Genomic DNA, 27,744 nt, shown 5'->3' with positions numbered 1-27,744 from the left:
ATATACATCTAGAAAACTGCCAAGCTTTGTATACCAAATATCGTTGCAAGGGCTCAGCAATAAAACAGTTGTGGACTTGGGGTTGATCCAACCACACAATAGCACATCTTTATGCAATATTTCCTCTTTCAACATCCGTCTCCAACACTGTAATTCACTGACAACCGTCGGTTCATTTTAATTCCAAAATTTTAGCCCAGAACACAAAGCAGTTTAGAGTCTGAATTCCTGTGTGGGCATATTAATTATTCGAATCACTAGTCCAAATCATGTTCAAAAGAGCGCTTGCTGGGAATCCTTCAGGAGCAGACTGATCCATTGCTTATTATCGCCTACTAGATTATACAGTAAGTCAGAAGCATGCTCAGTATTTCCTATCAACAATACTGTATATAGCTTGCTGTTGTCAGAGAACTGAATGATGGTGAATGAAGGGAAAAGCGGTGAATATATGTTAGAGAACATATATATAAAATGATCCAGTGAATTGATGTAGTCACTACTGGGGATTGGCTTGGAAACTTCTTAGCCGAGTCGTTTTTAGAAAAATAAAGTATCCCCAGGCAGATGGGAGAGGCTGTAAAACCTAATGCTATGTTGAATGAGGCTTCTTATCTTGCAAACCACCTTGCAGATAAATACATGCAGGGAAGAATCATGCCGGTTCTGTGATACAGAAGGTTCCACTGTCTTTGGTGAGAGAAGCGATAGATCAGTTTTATCTTGCACATGGGGGGGGGCAACTGTACTTTTGTGTATTTTAGCCTTTGTGTTGTTACAAAAATAAAACCATGAAGTTTTGTCCATTTTGCCTTTTTGTGCCTGAAGTGGGCACAATCCAAGCCAGCTGCTTCAATGGTAGGGTAGTCATTCAAATGAGAAACATCTTCTGCTCTTAAAAGACAACTACAATATATTCACTCTGTTGAATAACCGGTCGTGCATTCCTCACTTGCCAGTATAATGGGACCTTCAAAAGTAGAGAAGTTTCACATGACCTTAGCACATACGCCTGACTTTCAGTGCCTGAAAGGAATGACCTCCATCCCATTCATCATAATGGCTTGTTAACACTCAAATCCACTGTTTTGAGGGTTCCCCGCCAATATTAACCCATACGAGACCTGAATGGAAAGGGGCACGCTTAGGCAGAGGTCACACTTAGCTGTGGTGGCTAAATTTCCACTGCCCCAAAGAACAGGCTTTTCTTGTGGGCAGCTTTTGTCGCTACCCCTCCACAGAACTGGCGCAGGCTCAGAGTCGCAGGCACATTAGCCAATTACGTAGCAGACGAAAACAGGATAATGTTTTACTTAAAGATACCATGGGGCAATCAACACAAATGCAAATGAATGCATACACCACTTATATTACTTGATATTTACTTATAACCTCCATATTTTATTCATGAATTTTACAATTCCAAATATAATGAAACAGTTAGAGTACTTTATTACAAAGCTTATAAAATAATTAAATATTACACTTATATTTTTTGCTTTTTTTACACCATAATTCATACTTTGTGACACTACCATTTTCTTTCCTCAGTTGTCACTTAGGGAAGTGAGCAAAGAAATATAAAGGAAAAGCTATGCATTAATAAATTAATTATTTTACATCAAATAATAAAAAGGACACAATTATAAAAACAAAACAAAAAAACCCTTGTAGTTTTCCTAGAAAAAAGGTTATAATTACACAATGTCCAATATCAAGACAGAGCGGTGTAGGTTGAGATATGTTTCCAATCATCATTTCTTAAAGTATCATAGAATACATGTTTTTAATTTAAATTGTTGCAAAAGGAACTGCTAATTTTAAGTGACCACTGTCTGGCATTAGTGCTGAGCTGGCTAATCTTGCACCGAAACGATACTTTACAAAAACAGTAAAACTGAACTACATTCATCAAACAAAGTTGTGGGATTGGGTGGAATTAGATAAATATGTCCCTCATAGGCACTCCCCAGAAAATTACAGTAGAACACAGCTCTGTCTCAGAATGGGTTTGGCAAATAGGTTGGGTATTTTTTCAATGCAGAAACTTTTTAAATTGTACCATTTGATATATAGTGTCACCGAACATCTTGATACTGAATGAGTACAAATATCATTACGTTTACATTTCTTTTGTTTGCTGGTGGATTCTGAACTAAATAAAAGTATTAGGAGAATGTATAAAAATAGAATTGACTTTTATTTGGTTAGAGTAAATCATCCACTTTTCTTTTTCATATTTTTTTCATATAACCTGTGTGAATAAATAACTATTTAGCGAAGTTTAGCATGAATTAATGGACTGTAATATTCTTGTTATTTCCTTTGGGTAATGGATGAATCAAAATTTGCAGAGAGATTTTAGATTAAAAGGAAGACATTCTTCAGTATCTTGGCATTCAAACAACCTAGCTTCTGAAAAAAACTACTTTAAAATATCAAGTTTAAATTTTAAAATTACATATCTAATGAGCTTAGAAAGTTGAAAACATAACCGTTGAGCTCAATAAATCTGAGTTCCTTGAGTTAGTTGAAATATGAAATTCTATTTTACTTGTAACACAGCAATATTAAAAGTCCAAATATTCTAGCGCGGAATATTTCTAGGAATACATTTCAAGTTACTAGTTAACCACCTCTGAGTTTCTACACAAAGCAGAAAATTAATTCTTCAAAACAATAAAAACATTAGCATGATGCAAAACTTGCTTTTCCAGCAGCAAGTGTAATAGAGAAGCACCATATATCTTTGTAGTGCACTATTTACTTCTTGTGGTCACACGTGTGACACTGCGTTCTCCAAACAACAGCCATTTGAATGTCTCTCTGTGAAAGTGGCAGTAAACAGCTTCCTTACCCTGGGAGGATAGCATCATAAAAAAAAAAGAAAGGAAACGCTTTTGATAGTGGGATCTGTCATGCTGCCTGCCATGCTGTAACCTTCCTCCTTGAGCTCCCAATCTCTTTTGCTTTGCATTCTGGTAAATTAGCCAGAAAAGGCTTCCTTGCCTTAATTTCTTCCTCATAACATATGACAGTGCAAAATGACACGTTTAAAGAAAGAAGAACTGCCCCTCGAGTCTCAGTGTTCAAGTGATCCATAGTACCCTGTACTTTAGTGAGGTCAGCAAATAAAGAAAAAAAAAGAAACATTCCTTTTTCAACATATATCCAACAATTACTGTACCTCAGACATTCCCTTAGAAACAATGTCTCTTCCATCAGTGGTTTATGTGGCACCATGTCTTGCCTCAAAGCAAAGTTAATTCCAACATAAATTGAAGAGAATCCTGTCACTGAAGGGTTCAGATAACACGCTGCTATCAGTTCTTCTTCGTGCATGATTTACAACATTGCTTGCCATAAAATTTGTGGTTACAGACACCGTGCTGGGGTACCAGATGACACCAGGTGAAGAAATCCACACAAGAAGGATCATCTGAAGGAGACATATGCAAGCAATACGGTAAGACTGTGTTTTAGCAAGTCTACAAGTCAGGCAATAGTTCTGCACGCTTGTATGCATTTGGTAATACTAAAAACACGATGGGTGACTCAATTCAAAGAAGAGGAACCATGAACTAGCTTTCATCTCAAAAATACTAGTTTCTTTTTTAATTTGTTAAGAGATTTTTAATTTATTAAGAGATCAAATTTGTTAATTTGATAGAGAGCTAATGTAATAGGAGGGTCAGAGGCTAAAGGAATTTAAAAATTTAGAGCACACTTTGAAGTTCAGGAAAACAGGAGGAAGTTCTACTGTAGAGGATAAAAATAGTCATTTGTGTTTTCATCTCTGATTACACGTATTGTTCTAAAGCCAGGTACTTGTACAAATGAGCCTGCTCCATGCTTGATGCTGATTGCTTGTTGCCATCAACATCACATGGAGTGTACCTGCACCTCAAAGTAGTGTCAGCTTTGAGTGTATGTGCATGTACACACAAAATGCATGGAAATCTGAATGCATGGACCCTACGTGGTGCACATGTGTGCCCAAAGTGCTCTGCTATGTGTTTGCGTTCCAAGACTTTCTAGAGGGACTTATTTCTCTCCGTTTGACTATGCAGGAAGCCTAAGAAATCTCTCTTCTTAGACACTTTAGTTAGGTGGCATGAATCAGGCTTTTAGGACTTTGACTCAGCCATGTTGGTGAAACCTTAATTAACTGCAATGGGAAAAGAGACAGGCTGACCATGTTTAGTTCTGAAAAGCCCAGCTTTTAATCACAAATACAAATAAACCATATTTTTCAATTAAGGTTTTATTTCACTTAAATTTATGTACAGATCATTTATACACACAGCCCAGTCGCTTTAAAAACATTTCATAGCTGCTCCTTTCTACAGTTTTGTAGTGGATGCTTTATGTTTCTTTAAAAAAGCAGAGTGATGATTCATATGGATGATTTATAAACAAATTCACCATGTCTGAGAGAGCAGTAAGACATTTAAATGAGGTTTAGCAAAATTTATAGCTAAGCTGAAATCTCCTGTGAGCATGGGAACAGATTCCATTCGACTCTCGGAACTACTGTTTACATGGTCAATAAAAGGAATTTACAAGGAGACAGTGAAGAAAAATCTAGCCACCGTTGCCTGTGTTCTCAGATCAGCTAAGTTGAGTCACAGAAGATAAATGCTCCCTCACATAGCACAGACAACTTCTTCCTATTCTGTGGGCCAGGAGTCATCTCCGTCTCTCTATAGGAACTTCTTTTGATTAGTCACCGCTTTGCTTTTTTTGATTCCCTTTTATATCATGGCAAAGGTGATTTTGTATACCTTTATCGCCCTCAAATTTATTTGAATGAATAAGAAAAGAATTTAATGATAATAATTTTTTAAAAGATGCCATTTTATTCCTCAGTTTTTGAAAACGTAAGCCTGTCTGTAAATGCTAATGTTATGTAAAGAAAATACTGTCCTTGAACAAACAGTTGTCCAGGAACTAGGAAGCTCAGTACTGAACTGCAGCCTTTCCACTCACAGCGTTGCCTTTCTATTCTTAACTGAGTGTCAGCAGGGATGCAACTGGGAGTTCAGCACCAGCTTTGACATTACTTCACTTACTGTCCACCAGACAGAATTTGCCGCTGGGAGGACCCAAAGCAGATAACAGATGAAAAACATGCACAGCAGAAAGTGAGGAAAGTTGTTCTGATTAAGTCAGGAAGAAGCTCTCCTGCCATGGAAGGGTAAACTTTCAAAAATTACGAATTACTGTTTAAAAAAAATGTATAAGCGCTGAGGAGGCAATGTTAATAAATCTTTATGCCCCTTTTGAAGATTGGAGTGCAATGCTAACATTACAAAGGTATGGCCGAAAACTTTACTCTTGGGACCTAATCCAAAGACCATTGGAATGAACACAAAGAGTCCCACAAACTTCAACAGATGTGGATCAGGCTGTCAGTTCCTTATTTCTATTTACTCAAGTATTTATATGTTGTTTAAATTTTCATTCATTTTAAGCGGTTGGATTTACTAGGAGTTATGGTGACCGTAACTGCATCTAACAGAGGGATGGAAATGACCCAGTTTGTCTGGGAAAGTGTGTAAACTCTCCCTGAAACATTAATTTCTTGACTGTGATCACTGAGCTGGAGCTGCACAGCTGATAATAGGGACTGATTTGCTTCAATGTGATTCCAGCACAGCTGGTTCCCTCTCTTTTTGCTGGTTTAGACAGAAAGTTAGAGAGCAGTGAAGAGATAATTGATCTCTAGAGCCTGACGACCCAGTTATAATAAAGGGGAAAGGGCTCCTGCAGATGTGAGGAGAGAGAGAAACAGGCCAAGGCCAAAATTAATAACAGACATTGCTCCAGACATGAAATATAGCAGAGGAAGGCAGGGGTGAAAGAAAAGTGCTTGCTATATCGTGACAGAAAAGGATGTAATACAGAAACTCCAAAGTACAGCAGAACTTTTTAGGAAGGTTAATTTGAAGTGTTAAGAACATTTATTTACAAAAACAGCAGAACTATGCATTTATCCCTTTTAGGACCATTTCATCTATATATCCTTGTTTGGATTCAGGTCCCCTGATATATCAGGTTGATACTCTGCATGTCTTGAGCTGATGCGGTAGAATGGTCTGTTAAGCTATCACTGGGTTTCACAGGGTTTCTGTGCACAGTGAATGCAGGAATTGGTACAGATGGGGGGTGGTTGGCTAATGTCAATTTACAAGCTGCAGGGCCAGAGCTTGACCTTTGCTCCCAACTCTATTACCACCTTGCTCTTGCAATCTGGCCTAGGTTTTATAGGGGTTACTTTCAGCTCCCAGTTTTAAAATAGTAACAAGACAGTTAATGTACAGTATTTTGAAAGTTAATGTTTAAAGTGCTTTAGCATACCTAGATCACTAGCATTATATGGGACAAACCTGGACCTCCATGAGCTTTTTTCCCGCAGTTAAGAAGGAGTCACAAACTGAGTTTACAGGAAGGAGTTACACAGCTTGTAAGCAAATATATGGGATGGGATTAATGCACCGCTCTCTTTCTGTGGTGGTTCTGAGAGAATTCCCCTTCCATCATTCAGAGTGACACAAAACCTCTTGCTCCTCTTGCTCCTCTAGAATTGCAAAACACACTGAAGAGGTGGAGAGGGATACAGTAGACATACAAGTGGGGACAGAGCTTAACTTCATGTTCCCTGACTGCATGTCATACACTGATCAGAAGCGGTGAGAAGTACATTCTAGACAAAGAATTTTTGGACTCCCAGGATATGCGTGCAATCTGAAGCTTGGGCAGACTTCAAAAGACTAAAAATAAATGGTAAATTCTTACTGCTTAGTTCAAAAGTTGCTATTTTTAATCATAAAACAGTACCAGCATAGGATGCCTCTACGTTATTCAACAAGATAGTCTAAAGATGCAGCTCAGAACCAAATGGCATAACTTTTTGACATACTTTTCTTTTTAACATACTCCTGTTTTTAAAATACCCTGTGCCAGTTGTACTCTCCAGTCTGCTTTAAGAGGGTTCACTTTGAGAAGAGAGATGCTGTAGTATCAGAGAGTAACTGTAAAGCTGGAAAGTCTGGGAAAAAATCTTTTATGAAGGAACATGCCAAATACTAATCTTCAGTGGGTGTAACTGGAAAAGGTGATTTTTGCTGGATATAGAGTTCTAAGCAACCAACGCTGCTGCAGCATGTAGAGCTGAGTTTTACCTCTTTTCACAGGGACTGGGCAGAAGTTAGTATTGCAAGCTCTCAGGACTGCTGGTTTCTGATGGGGCAAGCACCCAGAAGCTGGTCTTCCTTGGCGCAGGCAGTGTACGCTCCGGGTTTGCACTCCCCCTCCACATGTTACTGTACACTGTAGAGAGGAAAAAAGTAAAAGCTGAATTCCATCATAGAGACTCTCTGGGAGCCCATGAAAGCCATGGGCTTTGGATGAGACTTTCAAAGAGAGAGAGGTCAGGATCGGATGTGTTGCTGTTCAGCAACCCCCATCAGGACCAACTTTTCAAAGATGTGTGCATCTGTTCTCCCTTCCGAAAGTTTGGTTATTTAAGGACTCAGCTGAAAATTTGGTTCCTTACTTAGGCATCGAGACAGAAACTGAACATTTCAGAAAACCTGTTCCTGATTGTCTGCACTGATTTCTTTTGAACTTTGAGCCTCTGGGCCCAATCCTGCTGTCTGAACAGAGATAAAACTCCCATTGGAACCATAATTATGGCAGTACCTGGGGAAAAACACTATGCGTTTGCAGGAAGATCTATGAAGTATTTTAAAATGAATAAGCCTTTTACTTGTATGTGTTTCATGAAAAGTTGTCTTTAAGATAAATGTGATCATTTTCATCTGATTACAATTGTCAGGCATACATTGTTTCATGTAAATGTTATTAAATGAGTGTGTGTCCCATTGATATGTGACTCATAAAGTAGATAAGTTCCAGAAATTCAGAAGCTTGTTTGCAAGAATGTAGAAACAAATACAGACTGATCCCATAATTAATCATAGTATTTAGGGAATTCCAGGCAATCTGTGCAGATGCTCAAATACATTGTGCATATAGATATGTAATAGTTCAACCACAGTGCAGTTCGAGGAAGACTGAGAAGAAAGCATTGGAAAATGAGCATGGAATGTAGTGCCTCTCGAGCATGAGTATCATTTTTAGGTGACATCCTTCAGTTTCAGGACAAAGAAATGAGCTGCACCAAAGTACATGATGGATGTGGACCAGCTGCATCATGTTTCAGTGGCTGTGTGGTGTGATCTTCTTTAGGGAATGGCTACGTGCAGGAGACACCTGTGGACTGTTAGTACTGGAGATATCTCCTCCATACAGTTGGACATTTGACTACAGCACAATGTAAGACTGGAGCTAGCTTTAATCTAGGTAGCTTGGACTCACATTGCCCTAACGTCACAGTGCTGTGGTCTTCAGTATTTTACGCCCACCAGGTGTTTGTGCCACTCCCGCTAGCGTCCATTCTGTGGCATGTGATACCACAGCTTTTCTAGGTTTGGTGCCCTCTAAGCCCAGCACTGCAACCTCACCTTCTAATTATGGTGGACACACTGTCCAAGAGTCAGCAGTCACATTGCAGTTGTTTTGTTCTTTAATGCTGTGTAGTGAAAAGCACTAGGGGATGCTACTTGAGCTACTGTGTAGAGAAACTTACTCCTTTTGTAAACTCCGTAAAAGCCAAGACATGAAATAGTGCTGGAGGAAGAGTGCTAGCCAGGACAGGGAGAGAGAGGTGAGAAAGCTTCCCATTCCTACCTGCTGCCAGGGTGAGGAATACCAGCCAGACACCATGTTATACAACGTTTGTGATGGACAGGCTCCATTGTTACAAGCTTCTTCCAGGTCGGTGTTTGGTTTCTTGATGTTTCTACATCTTCTCTGAGGAAAGGTGATCAATTTCCCATGGATGCTTTTCTCACTGCATTTTAGTTCTCGCTTTTGTACACCTGGGCCACAGGAGGCTGAGCACTGCAAAGGCAAAGTACACCTTTTAAATCTACAGAAACACATTCAGATAAAGGAGAATGTACTCGTGCAAGAGACCCCAAATTATGCAAAACTACAAAAGCATTATACAACTAAAACCACAAAGACCGTGTTCCGTAATGGGTAAACTGAAACATGAATCCAAGTCAGTGAAAGTCCTGAAAAACAAAGACATCAGGGTACATCTAACTACATCGGGGTGTAAAGAGCTGTGTCTTTTTATAATGGCTTGCCTACAACACCTGATTTTCAAATGACAGCTCAGCACTCTCTCCCCCACATGGTTTGTGTGTGTCCCTGAGTCATTGTTTCCAAGAGCAGCAAAGGAAGGCAGCGAGCCATGTAACCACACCACTTTACCTCACTCCAGGAAGAAATCACCCACTGGAGTCGGTCATTTTTGGGGCAGCGTCCTAGCACACAGGTCTGCTGGGATTCAGGTTTATGGTCTCTGCTGCACATACTTTCAGGCAAGATTTTAACCTTGGGAGAACCAGTACTTTTGCAGTAGACATCCCGTTTCTTAACACCTCTCCCACAAGTCTTGGAGCACTGTGGTGGAAAGAAATACTCATTTGAACTAGAGGAAATGAAAATTGGCATTATTTGTATTTTACAGCAGAGCATAGAAACCATGGCTAATGTACTGTGTAGCTGCCATTATAATATAAGTAAACTTGAAATTCTATTGGTAAATAAGTAACAGTAACATCTGTATGTCACTTCTAAAACATTGTTCTCAGTGCTTTCTTAATGTAAACTATGAACTCTTACAGCCCCCACGTAGGACAGATAAGTAATATCTCACTTCCGTAGATGAGGAAAGTTGGACTTGTGAGCAAAATGCTTTTTTCCCTGGACAGCATAGTTGAAAGCTCGTCCTAACCTCCCATCTCAAAATCTCCCACGGCAAGATGTTCTCAGCTATTTGTTATTTTGTCCTCACCTTGGCCTAGAGGGATGAGAGAGAGGCAGAGAAAACTACCCAGGGAATCTATACATAACTCCTTCACCAAATGAATCTCACTACAAGACAGAATCTGATACAGACAATGGTTAAGAAGTTTGACCAAAGGTATTTTAATTGCCAAGATTACAACTGAAGCTTAGGACAAGTCACCAGTGAATGAACATGCATTGCTGAACCGTGGTTCAGTTGAAAAGACGTTCTATAGTTTTCATTGCCTTACCATACAACAAAATGCACGAATGAGCCATTTCATGAAATGAAAAGAAAGAAACAGCCCTGAAGTAATGCTGCCAGCTTTCTGCCTTGTTGCATCCTCTTCTAATTGTTCTTCTTTTTACTAGTAATTAAGGGGCACATTCCAAGGAAGAACCCTGCACTATCACTATCCGTATTAAATCACAAACGTTTTTAAAAGATTTCATGAAAACAGAGTTGTACTGAGGATGCAACAGAAATACCTGCATTTTGCATTTTTTTCCTTTTAACTCCTTTGACCCTGTGATATAACAGCTTTCAGCTGAATCTTAAAATCTTCACTGACTTGTTCCATAGGCCTGTGCACTACATTTCTGCAGGACTTGTGGACTTAATTTTCATAGGCTTATTTGAAAATCCCAACTGGAATTGAACACCTCCTAAAGAGGAGGAGAATGGATTTTTTTTTTTTTTTTTTTTTAATTTTAGAGGAAGGCAAGTATGAAAGTATGAACGTGTTTGTTCGTTCTTTTTAAGTATCTAATCATCATACGTGGTTTTTATAATATCTCCTGCCTTACTAAGGTTTCCTTCACATACAGTGGAAGAAAAAGTTTCTTTTTGAGTGTTAAAACTCTGTTATGTTGACTGTTGAGTAGTTACTTGTTTGTCATAGTACATTACAGGGCACTCCCCTGGAGAGGCAGTCTGTGCTTCTCAGCTGGGAATGCTTAGGTCAAGGTGTTCTTGAACACCTAAAGAGTAACAGTATCAAGAAGTGTACACAGAAGTAATAGATTTTTCAGTAAATTTAAATCCACCCTGAATCTCACTAAATGAAGATGGAAAAATAAAAATAATGTAGCTCCTTTTGATATGTGTACTGTCAGCTCTCTCTTAAATCCCAGATTTCCCAGTACTTCATTTATCCTTACATTAACAGTTCATACCAGCAGCAATAGTAGTGAAAGAAAGAGCAGAGATGAGTTTTGTGTAAGAGTTTCAGTAAATTTAAATCCACCCTGAATCTCACTAAATGAAGATGGAAAAATAAAAATAATGTAGCTCCTTTTGATATGTGTACTGTCAGCTCTCTCTTAAATCCCAGATTTCCCAGTACTTCATTTATCCTTACATTAACAGTTCATACCAGCAGCAATAGTAGTGAAAGAAAGAGCAGAGATGAGTTTTGTGTAAGTGTGTGTGTGTGTGTTTTTTAACTCAGGCTGGTTTAATGTCAGGCAGTTCACACGTTTGTGAAGCAGGGTGTGTACGCACAGGAATCTGCCCAGGGGCCTTATGCCCCTCATGGCAATTAACTGCAGCAGTACTCTACTTGCAGTCGAAGAGTTACTCTAACAAAGACAAAAGTACAGAAGTGATTAGTGAATGTGTAAATCACAAATTTATCAACCCACAATTCACATATGTGTGTTCATTAATATGCAACTCTAACCCCAAATATTTCTTCATTCCTTGACTGCCTGTCATCTCTGAGAAAAGTTAATATTGTGGTGGGAAGTAATCTCAGAGGGGGGTTAATGGCTTTGAAGAATTCATAGAGCTTTAAGTTATGAAACCAGAAAAAATTACCCATCTGTTTGTATGTACCAAAAAGGACACCACGTGTCCACTTCTGGCAAGCCCTCCTGTCCGAGCACTTAGGAAGGCTAGTTAAAATATACACGTATTATCTTCATGAATAGAGCCACTTGCAAAATACTGACCTTCACAAAGTCTGCACTATTCTTTCTGAGCAGAGTTTTTGGCAATATTTTCATTATGCCAGCAGACAAAAATGTAAGTTTTTCCACAAATTACCTGAGACCATAGGCCAGGGCTCCATTCAGGTGGGCAGTCCTGGCTATTGCACATCTGCACCTGTGTAGGGGTGCTGACAGGACACAGGGAATGGGCCACTACCTCCTCTCTTTGGAAAGCCCTTTTCTGGACACACTGAATGAGACGACTTTGTTGCCCTCCTCCACAAGATTTGCTGCATGCGCTCCATTCGCCTGTTGACCAGCTTAAAGGAGAAAATGTATGTTAGAAACACAGGAGTCCAGTTAGCTTTGTAAAATCAATACATATGAGCCACCTATCAAATGTGAATTATTCAGGGATTCTGCTTAGCGTACTCTCCTGATGTATCTGTTCAAGCAATCAAAAAGCCTTAGTTACATAATCTATCTTCAAAGCATGGAACATTTTGCTAGGGATGAAATATAAGTCACACAACTAGAAAAACGAGTATTACTTATTTACAGTTCTCATCTACCAGAACCAACTTGCCTATGAATCCGATCTGGAATCTGGAATTCCATGGGGTCTGAGAGAGATGCTGCCATTGAGGCTGGTGGAATATCTAGAAGATCTAAGGATCTGGCTAACAAATCACCATTGCTTTTTAACGGCATCTATGCTTTCAATTGAAAAAACCCCTCTCTAAAACAGGGAAACAAAAATCTTTTCTAAAGAAATGGTACAATGATCACTTTTGTCACTTTAGCTGCTGAAGAGACCTCCAAATAAACTAACAGACCCGAGGCCAAAGGAAGAAGTCAGATAGATGGAGAGAGTTCTGTAAATCGATAAGATTCAATTATTGGAAAGTTCTGCCCTTTGTTGTTACGTTTTTTCCTTTTTACATCTCTCGGAAGACAGGGTGGAGGAGGAGGATTCACCTAAGGTGATATAAGGGAAAAGCTGGCATGGCAGGGAAAGAATGGGGCCAATTTAGCTGAGCATGTACCTCCCAATGCATTTGTGCGTAGATACACTCACACAGGGCGACAAATGTTGGCATGGTGCTGTCCAGTGGTATTTATGTCAAACCTTACTGGCCTCTATTCACAAAAAAGAACTTGCTTGCTAAAATCAGCAGTCCTGTCATTAGTGTCTGGAGGATTTAAATGTCCTCAGACTAATAAATTTGGCATACAGATGATGTAGAATCTAAATAAAACAGAGGAAATTTAACCAGCAAAAGCTGTTGGGCAAATCTGTACTCCAGCCACAGGCACGCCTCAGTTACGCATCACGTCACTGAAGTTACACAAAGTCTGAAGAATTACTGCCAATTGCTTAGGATAAGTTCAGTTTTGAAATGTTAGTAGCAGCCCAGTATTTCTATTAATGAAGCACTAAGTGGGTCCCCAGCCTTTGTAGAGCACTTTGCAAACATACAACCAAGTGTCTTCGTCCTCGAAGGCTTACAATTTAAGACCATAAATAACAACTAGATAGGAAAACAGAAGTGAAGAAACAAAGGAAATTATGAATGACTAAATGATTACTCAAGTTGAGAATTCTTATTCAAAGACCCAGCACTGACATTAAACTAAAGATACTAAAACAACAGTTTTACAGATTTTTAATAATTTATGCCACAGAAAAGGTTCTCGTCTCAAATCCGACTGCTTGGCCTATCCTACTTCCACAGTTTCTCAGCATCAGTCCTGTCACCACTGGAATAGCTGCTTACATACAGTTTTAATGACAAGAAAGCTTTTTCTTCTTTTTTCTTTTCTTACTGTGTGAAAGATGAACAGCATCCCATTTGCCTGTCTGTTCACATCTGCCTGAAAACAAAGCTAATTTTAATTTGTAAAAAATGTATAAAAAGCCTATTTTGGAAAAAACCCTTTGGGAATAGAAGAAATCCCGACTCTCAGTCTAGTAACTCAGGAACTGGTATAAAAAGCCTATTTTGGAAAAAACCCTTTGGGAATAGAAGAAACCCCGACTCTCAGTCTAGTAACTTCAGGAACTGCCAAAAGTAGTGGGAAAGATAAAAAGCACTAATTTAAGGACAAAGAAATTTTAATGTGAAAAGTCAGTAGTTATGTAATTCCAGAACATGTCAGAAGTTTCCTTTTTGTCTGATTTATAAATATTTGTACTATTGAAATACAAACTTCTGGAAAAAAGTTATAGTTTTAATCCATTTTACCACTTTTAATCAGTTTGCCTTGATGCTTCTGACAACAGTGATTGGTAGAGCAACCAAAAGTGTTCATTTTAAGCATTTATTCACCATAACTACCCAGAAAGTTCCCCTCTTCACAGAGGAGAGGGAAAAAAACCTACTTTAATGTCTTCTAGTAAACTGCCACTTTCCAAGATTATCTGGGCTGTGATCCAAGAGTATCTTTCATTAGCTCAAATAATAACTAAATAATTATGACCAGATTTGGCAGCTCTGAAATCCAACAACAACAGTGTGCAGTACTGATGCCTTTCTGTGTTCTTACTGTTGGGACAGTAGTTTGTTCCTACGTAGACTACTAAGTTTCTGTTCTTATGCAGTAATTATTCCTCACTGACCTTTATGTCTGCAGCATCTTTTATGTCAGAAAACTGACATGCTTGTACCTCATCTATTATTCTCCTCCTTCCCTTGCCTATTATGCCTACCATATTTGGTTTTGCTTAATGTGCTGGGTATTAAGCATTCTTTGTGTCCTCTGTGGTATTTATTAATACTACATTTTTTGATGTTGGCAGTCTTGGTTTTATGGGAAATATTACATGCCGTGACTTTCTGGGCAGATTGCTCAGCAGAGATGTTCTGGCTCAGTTTCACTCAGCTGAATGGCAATCTGTTAATTTAAGACATGGTCCTACATGTAGATCCTCCATACATTAATATATCCTAAGGATTTTAAAAGTAATTAATTAGTGAGTTGAATTGTTTTTCCCTAGAGGTGGCTTGGGGCTTTTACGGTTTTTCTTTTTGTACTCTTTTTAGGGTTCAAGTCATTAATTGTGTTTTAAAGTAGTAAATCTAAGAATATCAGAGCAGTTTCAGCATGAAAACATTGCACTGTGTGTCAAAATGGATATTCAGCATTTTCAGTGATAGGTAAATCAGTGGATTGTCAAAATACATCGGGTTCTCTGGTTAATAGAAATGGAAATTCTGTGTGTGGTCAATAGAAATGAATATGATTTTGGTGAATCTTTATAGCATAACAATGCCACATCAAAACGAAGGTAAGCATAAACAGCTTAAAAAGACTCCTGGGAACATCATAGACAATACATTTCTGTGTACATGATACTGCGTTCATTGGATAAAAATAGCTCTGGCAGAAGATAAGTCACATATGAAAAGATTGTGTTTGGCTACAAAGATTACTTAAAATTGGTATTGAGAAAATCTAAACGCAATCTAAAGAAACTGCTGAAGCTGGAACATGGGGCTCTCATGTCACATGTTACCATTATTTCAACCTTATCATCTCTATCGTTTTGTGGTCATAGCGTATAATTTGCCATTTGGAATTTGTGTACTCTGCTGTAATCTTTAAATTTTGCAGGAAATTCCATACTATTACTGGACTATTTTTTAGTATGTTCAACATATTGCAATGTGGATTTTTAAGCCGCTGCAGAACATATACATCTTTTTGCTTTGCCCCATCATCCTCTTCTGGATCAGGGGAGATGAGGAATGCTTCCTATTAAACTTCATTAAATGTGTTATTTTATGAAGAATGGGAGCAGGCTTAGCCAATTGCTTTTACCGCCCTTTGCTTTTATCACTGCAGAGTAAAACCAGCAGATGACACCAGGTCTAGAGCTTTCCTCCAGTTCCTCTGCCTTCTGCTGCCTGTGTGCTTCAATGCATCTTCAACTGTCTTTATTTCACACTGACACTCTTAATTTTTTCAACATACTGCTTTAGAAAATCTCCTGTTCTGGAAGTCAAAATGTCTTGTCCAACATAGTACAGCTTTTCTAATCTTTAGTATAAAATTAAAATAATGGTAAGGTTGCAAAGTCAGGAATCCAAAAGTGAAAACAACAGCAGAAGAAAGATGGCCAATGTGTCCTTAAATCTACCCATTTATATTCTAAGCCACATAATACTGTGTTTAATTATATGAGCACACAACTTTTTTTTTTTCCAAAGGACCCCTACTACAGCTACTATAAATCAGTGTAACTCCCTTGTTTTTAAAGGAGCTCTATTGATTTAGACCAGCTGGATTCTAAATGCTTATCTGTATGTCAATGTCTTCTTTTGCATCTCACCTTTCTTAAGTCTTTTAGAAAATAAGATCGTTCACATAGGCAATGTCTTCATACTTATTTTTGTGGGCACCAGGAGCATTGCTGACGATTTATTTGGTTTAGATAGTCCTCTTCTTGGTATCATAATGCTCTGTGGGACATTTTGTCCAAAAGTCACTAATTGCACTTCACAAGACTCTTTTAACCTAATCTAATATGTGGAATCTGAGTCATGGGGCCAAGCTTCCACACGGGGAGTAGCACTTTACTCAGGAAATGGTCTTATTGATTCAAGGTGAGTAAAGGTGGCAGAAAGGGCCTTTAAGTAACTTAAATTTACTCAGTGTCACATAGCTAACCCCAGCATGGTGACAGAGCTGCAAGCAATCCTCAGGAGGTCTTGCATTAGCAACATTAGAAATACCACCTCTATTATTATCATTGGGCAGAAGCCTACACAACTAACATTTTTAAACAATTACTGTTTTATGTTACAGAATAAAAGCAGGTTCATCTAGCAGGCTATATAATTCTGTGTGCCTATCGGAGAGGACTTCTTTCGTGGCAAACTCAGTCATAAGGCACAGCGAAAAGGTACAAAAATAAAGAGAACTTACTATGCTGGGCAGGGATTAGTATTGCATAATTTTGTTTCAGTTAAAGGCTTCGTCCTTGGGCCACAAAAGGAGGAATTAACTTGTGTACGATGATCTTCTAAACAAATTGCTTTTGCTGTAATATGTCCTATGGAAGTATTAGAAAAAAATACAGTAAAATAAACGTTTACTCAAAATATAAGAGAAAAAGTAGTAGGGAAGAATTTTAACTAAACAAGTCCAAGCTCATCCTTGGTACAATTCCACTGACTTGAACTAAATAAAATACGATTTAATTTGGCAACATGTTTTTAACATTAATTTCCTTCTCTGTAACAGAGGTACTATTGAAGTCAGATGAAACATTTTAGTTCTAAACAGCATATTTGCAGAATCTTCCCCCAGCAAAAATCAGTAATTCTTCAAATCCTAATTCCCTGCAGAAACTAGCAGTGCTTGCTTAGCGCTCTCCTCATGTACTTGCAAACTGCTACAAAACATTTTGCAACTTTTTACAGTATATCTTTACAGACTTCAGAATTCTGCAGGTTCCTGTACCTAAACTCTATTTTATAGATTTAGCTTTTCATTGAGATGTATCATTCAACTCACACATGGTTCATTGGGCACAGCAAGTCAAATTTGGAAACACGGTTGTTTCCATCATCTTTATATCCATGCTGCAACCTTCATTTGTTTTAAAGGGAAGCAAGAAAAATACAGTTGTCATATTTTATGTCTGCAGTGCTCCTGGTGGGTCTTTCTTCCATAAACAGTCTACTGAGATGCTGTGAAGTCTGACAACTAGCAAGATACTCTTGAATTTCCCCTTGACTTTTTTGCCAATACAGGAGCATAACATGGCATTTCCTTGGTCACCCAATCCTATTCTTTGGTATTGAAGACAACTGCATCATATAGTCTTATTTATATGACCCAGTTCCAATTTAAAGGCCACTAAAATTTTAATTCTCAATTCTTTTTGCAGGACTTCCCACATGCAAGTTTTCTGCTGTCATTACATCCCAGAAGTACTTTCACTGACAGAACATCCAGGATTTAGGAAAACAAATAGACGGTTTGCGCAAAGCAAATACCTAGAGGAATATGGTAATAAGAAATCCTTAGCTTATATAGAATTTCAGACTCTGACCTGGCAGAACTCAAATATTTGTAATTAAACAGTGAGAAGATCAGGGTGCAACTGTCAGTAAAGGTCTTGATAATATTTTAGTCTTCAATTACTCTCTACAGATAAGATAAATTTTACTGATTATTTGGTATCTTTCTATGTTCCCAAATTACAACAACATCAAAGCACATATTTAATTCCCACATTACTTCAACAGCAAGATATCATATGCCTATGGATTGACCTAAAGAAAAAATTCGTGTAAGTGACATGAACTGAGACTGGCATGAATTTCTTTTTACTATAAAGGAAGTATGAAGGTACTTCTTTTATGTTATAAGTTGTCAGATAAAAAAATAAGGACCAGGTGTTCAGTGTAACCCCCTGTATGTATTGATACACGTTTGCAAAATTAAAGGCAGATGAAATGTTTGAGATGCTTAAAAAAATTAATAAGAAGAGGATTGGCAATTGGAAAGTTACCTACCACCACCACAAGTAGCTGAGCACTCTGACTGCACTGTCACCCAGGAGTAGCTATGTTTTTTGACAGACGTCTTGTTTTCATTGTTGGTTTTGGAAAATGTATATTCCCAAGCAATCCCAGGATTTTTGCCTTGTAACAGGATCTATAGAGGGGTATTTGGGGTTTGTTTAAAAAAAGGTAAGGGATTGAAGAAAAAGAAAAGGATTCTGTCATTCTGAAGGGAGATGAACTAAACATGATACACACATAATATATTTATAGACACCATATTTGTGAAAGAATTTTCAGGAGACCTAATTTTTCAATAAACTAAAAACCATCAAAGTAATTACTAAACAGCAAAGCGTTTGCTTGAACTAACACCTGCAGGGCATATAACAGAGGAGTGCAGAAATACATGGTTCAGCATAACACTCCTTTAAATCAGAAGGCATTTGACTGGTTTGGTGAAGCAGAAATACCTTCAGTAGATGTGAAATATCATCCAAAGACTTTTGGCAATGCAGTATTAGTTGCTGCCCCTGCCCCAGCTCTCAGTGCTCTGCTCCTGCAACTGGCCCTTAACAAGTGGATCCCTGCGTTCACTGGGGGCTCGCTGGCAGGTGCTGGAGTTTGCCTGTGGCAGTGCAGTGGATGGATTAAGGATTTGGGGGTGGGAGAAATTTCCTCTCTCTTAGTAAGCAAAGTCCAGGCTAGCTGATTCTTCCACAATGCCTTCTATGAATGAAGAAGCCTTTGCCCATTAAGTAAGCAGGACTCAATTGCTTTACTGAAAGAAGCCTGAGCAAAGCAGTAGTATAGCAGTGTGGGGACTGGGAACAGAGGTGGCTAGAGATGGCTTCCTCAGTTCTTGAGGCTAAGGGTATAAAATAGTATTTTCTTCTTCTTGTAAAAAACGTTTTTCAATGCGGACTGGTGATACATTTTGTTTGGAAGACCCTCAGCTGGTATTTTTCTCATGATGATTGAAGCTGATAAAGCTTCAGTCCCCGAGAGCACCCATCCCTGGGTGTCTACAAGGGAAAAGGGATTGGAAAAATCTTTTATTCATGATTTTAGCATAATGTGTTAGAAAATTTATAGAAAGTGTGATTACTGACTATAATAACAATCTTTGTCATTTAACTCAGGGAGCCTAGCTCTCGAGGGTGTACTATTTTAGTGGTGAATTATATTGTAGTTTTCAGGTAGGCAACTTTCTAAAATTCACTGCATTTGTTTCAAGTCTGAATTATAATCAGTGCAAGATGCATGAACATCTGACACATACCTAAATTTGGGGAGAAATTTCTATTTAACAACATTTATTTTAGAAACAAACTTTTTGGCAGCAAAGTGCATTTATATTCATACTTAATAGAAAAAGTGCAAGAGTTTACAGTTACAGAGCTCTACTAAGTTTTAATTCTTCACCAGTATGAATCTGGTCATAGTAATATAAAGAGCAGGTGCAGTTAACCTCAGTTCCTAAATATGCTTTTTGATAAGCACTAGCATTTCAAGTACAATTTCAGTCTATGTTAGTGATTACCATTCAAAATATTAATAAAATATCAGGTAAGTTCACATGATGTCTAACCTGAGTGCTTAAGCAATCCATGCAGGTGGAACTGATCTCTGTATAGACTGGTTTCATAAAATAGCAACAAACTTGCATTCATGTCATTTAAGACCAAGAAATATAATAACATTTTGAAATGTAGCCAAGGGTTTTAAAGTATTCTGAAAATGTACCTATTGGAAAACAGAAATTACCCATGACAGTGAAAATTCAGACCAAATTTACATGACCTCCAGCTCAACAATGTTGAACACATGAAGGATCTGGACTGCACACTGTTTAGTTTTCTAGAAGAAAGAAAAACGGATGCTATATTTTCCATTCCTAGTAGCCAAAGATTTTATTTCAGTCAGTGAACCCTAATAATGGGCCAAACTGAGAATATAGCAATTAGGACTGTAAAAGGCAAAATACTTCCGAAAGAAGTACATGCCTTCCCATTGGAAGATTCAGGTTACGAGATCCTCCTAGCACAAGTAAATTAAAGTATTTCATGTGAAAGTTTTCATCTCACCCATCCAAGATTAATTCATGAGCACCTTAGAATACCTGTGAGATTACGGAAGAAATAGATCTGAGAATGATTACTGACCTCTCCATTTTTACTGAATATTCTTGATAGAAATAATCTTACTATATCTGCTTTAGGGGTGAGTCATGTATGAATGTATGTATCACAACTATTTTACAAGAACAGGATTAAAATCAAACACTCTGAAATTAGGAAACATTAGAATTGAGACTGCTGTGCAACTTCACGCTGCCCTACACAGATGCACTCTGAATCTCTGGATCTCATACTGTCTTTCCAGAAAGCCTCTACCGCGTTCAGTGCTTACAGCACATGGTGCTCACTAACGAGCATATTACAAAGTTTCCATATTTTACTTTACGCTCATTCATCAATGTGTGGGTCTGTGCCCTATTTGTTATGCTCTATTCATATCGTTACCAGTGTAACTTTTTTCAGGACCTTTCTTTTTTCCTTGGCTATTCATCACTATCTGATATAAATTTTTTATAAGATTTAACAACCCCTTCAGATGAAGGAAAGTATCTCTTCTATAGAAATTTTTATTTTTAGAAAGCTGTCCAACTGCTGATAGCAAAAAGTCCAACTCTGTTAAAACAGCTGTTCCACAGTCACTTTGAATCTTGAACCTCAAGTCCATGGGCATTAGAGTTTCTAGAAAAAACAGGTTGCAATAATATGTGTTCACTTTACTGTCCTTCTTTTAAGGACAAATTGAGACAAATATCTGATGTGTAAAGTTTCAGAACATGTGCTTCAGGTAAAATAGGGAAAACTATATTCAGGAAAACTATTCTTAAAACAATTCCTTTCCTGGTTCTTCTTTCAGACCAGACCTCAAAATGCTTTAATTTGCTTTTACTCATTGGAAGGTCCTACGAGTCAAAGGTATTAGCACAGATCTCAGCATCTTAGGCAGCCAGAAACAATTTCAGAGAGTAGCTTTATTTTCTTCTTGTGTTAGAAAAGATCTGGCTAATGTATGAACAGTCAAAGTCAGATTTCCTCTTTCATGGTCCTATGAGGATGCACTTTGTCCCATTTCAGTAGGTGCTCTGTGTTCCTTCAAGTGCAGAGGCTGAAATTCTATCTGGCCTTTTAGCAAGTCGTGTCAAAAGAGGAGGAGGTTTTGTCCATACCTCAAGACCTTGTGCAAGGGTTAGCCCTCGTCTTATTTGATTCTGACAACTGTCATAAAACTGTGCTATGTCAGTGGCTAAAAAACAAGTAAAGCTTAAAACTTTTCTAATAAAAATATCTTGAAGTATTAGACTGAACACTTGTCTTCTGAAAGTGCTCTTTACTTTGTGATAGTAGAGGCAAGAAACAGAACGAATGCATCCTGAACCACAGAATTCAGAACACGAAAGAAAGAGGATGAGAAGATAAAAGTGGCAACCAGTTTTACTCTTGTTAGAGCAATATTCTCCTGGTGCTTCAACAGAGTGAAGGGAATGAAGAGGAAATGATCTCGGACGAGTTAGAACAAGACATGTTAGCATCTATCACTTCAGAGAACAACCACAAAACGATGTAAGAAACTCACAACCTCCAGCTAAGTGAGTGCCTGTGGGGTAAATCCTGCACACCAGGCAAGCTGGGCCATACACATTTTAAGACCTTGGGCTACACCCCCTTCTTGCACATTGGAAAGTAGTCACAATTATAACAGGCAGATGCAGTGATCTTCTCTCCGTTTCCTGCCCGGCAGCTAAAGCTAGAGCCCCTTCCCACCCAGCAGACTACAAGAGGGAATGTTTACAAAGCAAGAACTGCATCACAGTCAGGTCTCTTTCCTCCCGTATCGGCCCAGCTACGTGGAAAAAGGGCAAAATCAAACTCTGGAAAAGTATCGGAGACAAAATATTGCAGGGCACAAAACCATACACTTTAAAGTCCCTGGCACTCAGCTGAAAAATAGTATACAATGTATAATGTTCAACCAGGTTTTCATCAGGAATGCAATACTATCGCAAAGTTGCAATTTTGCCAAAGTAATGAGCATATAAAAAGTTTTCTATCGTATTTTCAAACATTCATTATAAAGCCCTTCCTTAACAACACAATAACTGAAGTCTGCATATACAGCCAAGTTATCAGACCTACAAATTTGGAAAGACCTCCAGTGCTAGTCTACTTAACTGGATGCATTCCAGCATCTTTTCAGCCAACTGGCATTTGCTCCCAAATTTACAGCTGGCAAACAACCTCCTTAAACATTTCCAGTTCCTCAATAGAACTGTTTAATGTCTACCTTTAACACACCAACCACCTGACTTCAGACACAACACTCAGCAGCTCTGACCGCAGGGCGCAGAGTTATAAAATTTACAGCTTCTTGAGTTTGAAAACCACAGACTCTACGGCTGGAATCTGCCAGATCTATTCTGAAGAAAAAGAACTGTGGCTTTCGCTTAGGGCACAGAATGTTAAAACAATGGATAAATTGAATTCTCCTGAGTAAGGAACCTTTTCCTTTTGCTGCTAATTTTGATTTCAAAGCTAAACCAATAAATTTTCTGAACTAGCTGTACATCTGCTCCTTTGTTTGAGATTATTTTTTTTTTCCCATGGCTATCCTAAGTTTCCAATACAATACTCCATTTTGCAGGTCAAATTTTTAACGAGCCTATCAACATTGCTCTGTTATGATTGACTCTGTGTTTTTCAGGTGTTTTTTATTGTAAGATGTGTATGTGAAGTTACTTGCAACACTGAATTAAAAGAGGTTAACTTACACAAGATAAACTCCTCTTTCTTCCACAATATTCTGGCATATTCAAAGCATTCTAATGCCTGGCATGTAACAAGCTGAAAAAAAGACTCATTATCTCTGTGAAGGACTAATAGACATTTACAAATCACTTAAAGAGTGAAGCTGAGCATAGAGAAAAACCCAGGTAAAGGAATAGCTACTGTTTACTCATATGTGCTTCATGTATTTTGATCTTTACTCATTCTGCATGTGCATAATTTACACAGTGGGCATGAGCCCAAACTTTGAATCCCAGCATACATGGTAGCTTTGATCTGAGTCTTCAAATTGCATCTACATTTGCTAGGTCACTCCCATGCTTTGTAAGTCTTTGATAATTTCCTTAGGTGGATGTAACAGAGTTAAGCTATCTGCAGTGAGCCATCAGTTACACCAATAAGGGCAGATGGAGAAGTTCGTCAGTGTGGAAGACTAGTGCCTGGCTGTGTTACGCTTGCGAGACCTGCAGTTTTCATCCACTGTGAATCTACATGCTGTTTAATAAATATTGTAACATCCAACATCCTAAGCCAGATTCTGATTTCTCTGTTCAATCAAGATTAATTCCATTGACTTTTATGAATTTACTCTGTTTTCAGTAGACTAAATCTAAGCATGCAGCATATGATGCTGGTGGAAAACTGTTTAAAACAAGTTTTAAAACAGGACCGTTGTCTTGAACGGGCAGTTATTGGATGGGATCCTTGACAGTGGCTAACACCAGGAACTTCAAAGGGAAGTGAGGGAACACCTGTTGGGAAAGCACCAGTAAAGGAAGAATTACCCATTGGTTACTTAAGCCAAACCTTAAAACAAAAGGGGTTTTATCTCTTCAATATTTCTAAAGTCACTTTAAACACTACCTTAACTAAAAGCTTATGACAAACTATTGTTTTTCAAGAAAGTCCACTAAGGTCATTAAAAGGAAAAAAAAAAATAGTCTCCTTGAAAGGTCCTGTATGATCTCATTTCTACTTCAGCTGTTTCAAATTTATCTTCTGTTGTTATTGTGTCTCCATTTTTTTACTGTTCACATGCTAAATGTACAACCTGCAGGGATACTGTCCAGCTAATCTCTCCTCACTAAGGGAGAACCCTTTTATCCGTTGTATTGAATCAACATCTGTATCTTATAAGCACATCTTAGCTCTCTTTAGCTTACTTTCTCTTTAGGGGAAATCTTTACAAATTTATCATCTAGTAGCTAATAATAAATGTAATGCTTTATAACTGCAACTTGGCTTTCTCCCAGTGGCAGCTAGATCATCAGTAAAGTCATTCCACCTGGCCTCCTTTCTCTTTTTTCCCCCTATTGATAAAGAGGAAGTGATTTACTGGTTTTAATTAGACATATGCCTGCCTTGAAGCTCCATTCACCTTCTCTTCCCGTGAATGTCTGCCTCTTTGCAAAGCATCCTTTCCATCTGTTACTTATTGCTGTCAAAATAAACTATCTTTTTTCATAAAGATTTCACAATTTCTTCATTCAATATTTCACCAAGTTTGAGGTAAACTGCAGTGAGGATACTGATCCTATCTCATCCCGAAAAACTTTACAGTGCTTTCTCAAATCATATTTGACTTCTCAAATCAGTCAAGTCTTCATCCATTTATTGATAGAATGGAAAACCAAATTATTAAACTCTCGTGTTTTTAAGTTAGTTTATCAATCCCTGGTCATGCAATACTTTTCATGTCCACATAACAGTTCAGTTTCTTTTACCCTTTCAGAATCTTTCCCATAATTTGAGTCAGTCATGGAGGGTGACTGAATATTTCAACAAATGGATGTCACCAGTGAACCTCGTATGAGTTCTGTATTGATAGAGCCCTGTGATGGCAATGTCCCTTGTGCTCTGCTAGCCTCTTCTGGAAAGTATTTTCAGCAGTTAGTGGTGCCCACTGGCAGCCCTTATTTGCAAAGCTGGATAAATGAATGATGAATTTACTCTTTGTTTCTCCTCAAGTTAGATATTTGTCAGTTAACAGAAAAACACTGACCAGGTCTTTAAATTGAAAGTGCTGACCTTAGATTACCTGTGACCAAATGACAGATAAATGAGCTGAATATATTCAACTACATTAAAAAAAAAATTCCAGCATGTTTCCATTTAAGATGAGACAATTATGCTGCAGAAACCATATTTTAAAAACCTGGTATTAATTTCTGATCCTAGATTATCATTTAACTATCATATTTCTACCCCTTTGACCGTTGTCTGTTATTTCATCTAACATGAATCTGACCATTTCGGGAACTGCCTTCTGAACCCATGAATAGTTTTCATTTCAGCTTTTATTGGTTTCTACAAACCCACAATGACTAAAGTATCAATAATACTAACTTCAGAAGGATACAGACACACAAATTCTGAAGGGCACTGGTTCACTGGTTTTTGCCTTCCCTCCATCTGTGAAAGTAATTCTTGAACAATCCAGAATGGGTTCTGATGAATTCTAAAATCTCGTCATGCATTTACACTTCCAGTAGTTGTGTTCAGGAAATACTAGTCCTACACATTTAATTCCACGTTCATCTCACAATGTTCTCCTCCTCCTCTGAAAATATTTGGCCACCATAGTTTGTATTTTTTCTCCCACAACCTAGTTAAATTACAGATTCACTGCCCTTTGTCTTCTTTGGTATGACTCGTTCCCATAATTACATACATATAATATATGTAAATCTATATATGTGGATTTATTTTTTGGTGAAATTCCAGGCTAAATAAGAAAAGCGCTTTATCAGCCTTTTTCTTGTCCGATATCCATTTTTGAATAGTGTTTAGGACTGCAAAGTCTGATTAAATGATACATGCCCAGCTGAACTATTGAAAAACCTGATAGAAAAATAGATGCATAGGAACATACTGTACAATAAGATATAAATACAAAACATTTCGTAGAACTGCAAGGCTGAACTTGTGATATGCAAGACAATAGGGAATTTTAAGATTTCTTTCTTATTTGGGTTTCCTCCTTCTCTCTTAATACATGCTTCAGATGTCTCTTTCAAGAAAATATTTTGGAGAATGACTGCATTTCAAAGGAAGTGATTGCCTTGAGCACCGACTTGCCAGACCTGTCTGGACCCATACCTGGAGAGCACTGGTCCCATCCTCTCCTGTGAATGTTGCTCCGAGGACGTGCGTAACCTGAACTTTCTGGATACATGCAGGCTGATTTGTATTCAGAAACACAGTCAAAAACCTGGCCCGTTTGAGTCACCACACAAATGTCTAGCAAAACTATGACTACAAAATTAAACAGGCACAAGCTGTGTTAATCTGTCTGTCAGCTCATACTGGAATGGCAATAAATGCACCTACAAAACCTTATAATTTCTGCCCACCTGAATAATAAAATTTCCTGTATTTATGCACGCAGTTTATTCAATTTCTCAATACCTGCAGTGTGCATTTTTACAAGGGCTTGCACTGAAGTCTTCTGGAAAAAAAAATCTAGAAAATAAGTATTAAATTTATTTTGAATACAACCTAATTAAAAAATGAAGAAAAAATATCTAAACATTACAGGGAGAAGTTGAGATCCAAATCCTGGAAAGCCTTATCTTACTGAAAATCAACTTAATTGGATAAAAAATTGCTGGCAGGACTTTTTTTGTATGCTTCTTTGAAAATTACAGATGAGATGAGATAAAAATAAGAACAAAGCTACAATGTAGTATGCTTAAACGTTCCTTTTTTCAGCCTTCTATCGGTTTCTGGTATTTATAGTTAAGTAGGATTTGTTTCATTATTACTGCTGCAAACAGATCTTCAGTGATATGTGTGTTTTCTCATAAAAGCATATTTGTTTAGTTTTCACTGGCATTTTTGCTGCTTAGAGTTATTGGTAAATCATAAATAATGCAGATCCCTGAACACACAGTTTTGCATTTTTTCAGAATTCAGCTTGTTGAATGTTGCTTAAATTATTGAAAGGAAAAAAATCTTAACTACAGCTCATAGATATATATAATTGGGGAATACGTAACTGTAACATTTTCAGTCGTTAGAATCCCCAGTTACTAATGCCAGTGGTGTAGGTATTTCAATAAACATAAATAATGCAGATCCCTGAACACACAGTTTTGCATTTTTTCAGAATTCAGCTTGTTGAATGTTGCTTAAATTATTGAAAGGAAAAAAATCTTAACTACAGCTCATAGATATATATAATTGGGGAATACGTAACTGTAACATTTTCAGTCGTTAGAATCCCCAGTTACTAATGCCAGTGGTGTAGGTATTTCAATAAAAATACAAGGGAAGTTTAAGTAAGCTCTCATAGGAGCAATAGCCTCCAGTTAAATGTTAAATCTTAATAAAACTGTTTAGAATAATTTGATAGGATGAAAATAGAAGTGTTATTTGGCATTAAAATTTTTTCTTTAATCTTTATTCTGCAAAGTATGTGCACGATATGCAGCCAAGTAAGTCATCTTGCAGGCAATTTATTATTCATACTTTAGCTCTGTAATAATAGATTTCAATCTACTTTGTATTATAAC

The 27,744-nt window shown here is 37.8% G+C and overlaps 1 protein-coding gene across 1 annotated transcript in view; it reads right to left on the bottom strand.

Annotated features, from left to right (window-relative positions):
- Positions 1-3,323: 3,323 nt before the first annotated feature.
- The window catches only part of ADAMTS18 (ADAM metallopeptidase with thrombospondin type 1 motif 18), a 79,684-nt gene continuing 55,263 nt past the window's right edge, over positions 3,324-27,744 (bottom strand). Inside the window, exons 17-23 of the mRNA XM_009277313.2 lie at positions 18,384-18,525; positions 16,786-16,912; positions 11,972-12,176; positions 9,346-9,537; positions 8,755-8,967; positions 7,185-7,332; positions 3,324-3,439 (exon numbers count right to left, since the gene is read on the bottom strand). Coding sequence (XP_009275588.2) covers positions 3,324-3,439; positions 7,185-7,332; positions 8,755-8,967; positions 9,346-9,537; positions 11,972-12,176; positions 16,786-16,912; positions 18,384-18,525 — 1,143 coding nt within the window. The remainder of the gene's footprint in view (positions 3,440-7,184; positions 7,333-8,754; positions 8,968-9,345; positions 9,538-11,971; positions 12,177-16,785; positions 16,913-18,383; positions 18,526-27,744) is intronic.

This window comes from Aptenodytes forsteri, unplaced genomic scaffold (assembly GCF_000699145.1).
Source record: "Aptenodytes forsteri isolate BGI_AS27 unplaced genomic scaffold, ASM69914v1 Scaffold50, whole genome shotgun sequence".
NCBI lineage: Eukaryota > Metazoa > Chordata > Aves > Sphenisciformes > Spheniscidae > Aptenodytes > Aptenodytes forsteri.
The sequence above is the reverse complement of the archived record's forward strand: the minus strand, read 5'-3'. Positions and strand labels throughout refer to the sequence as shown.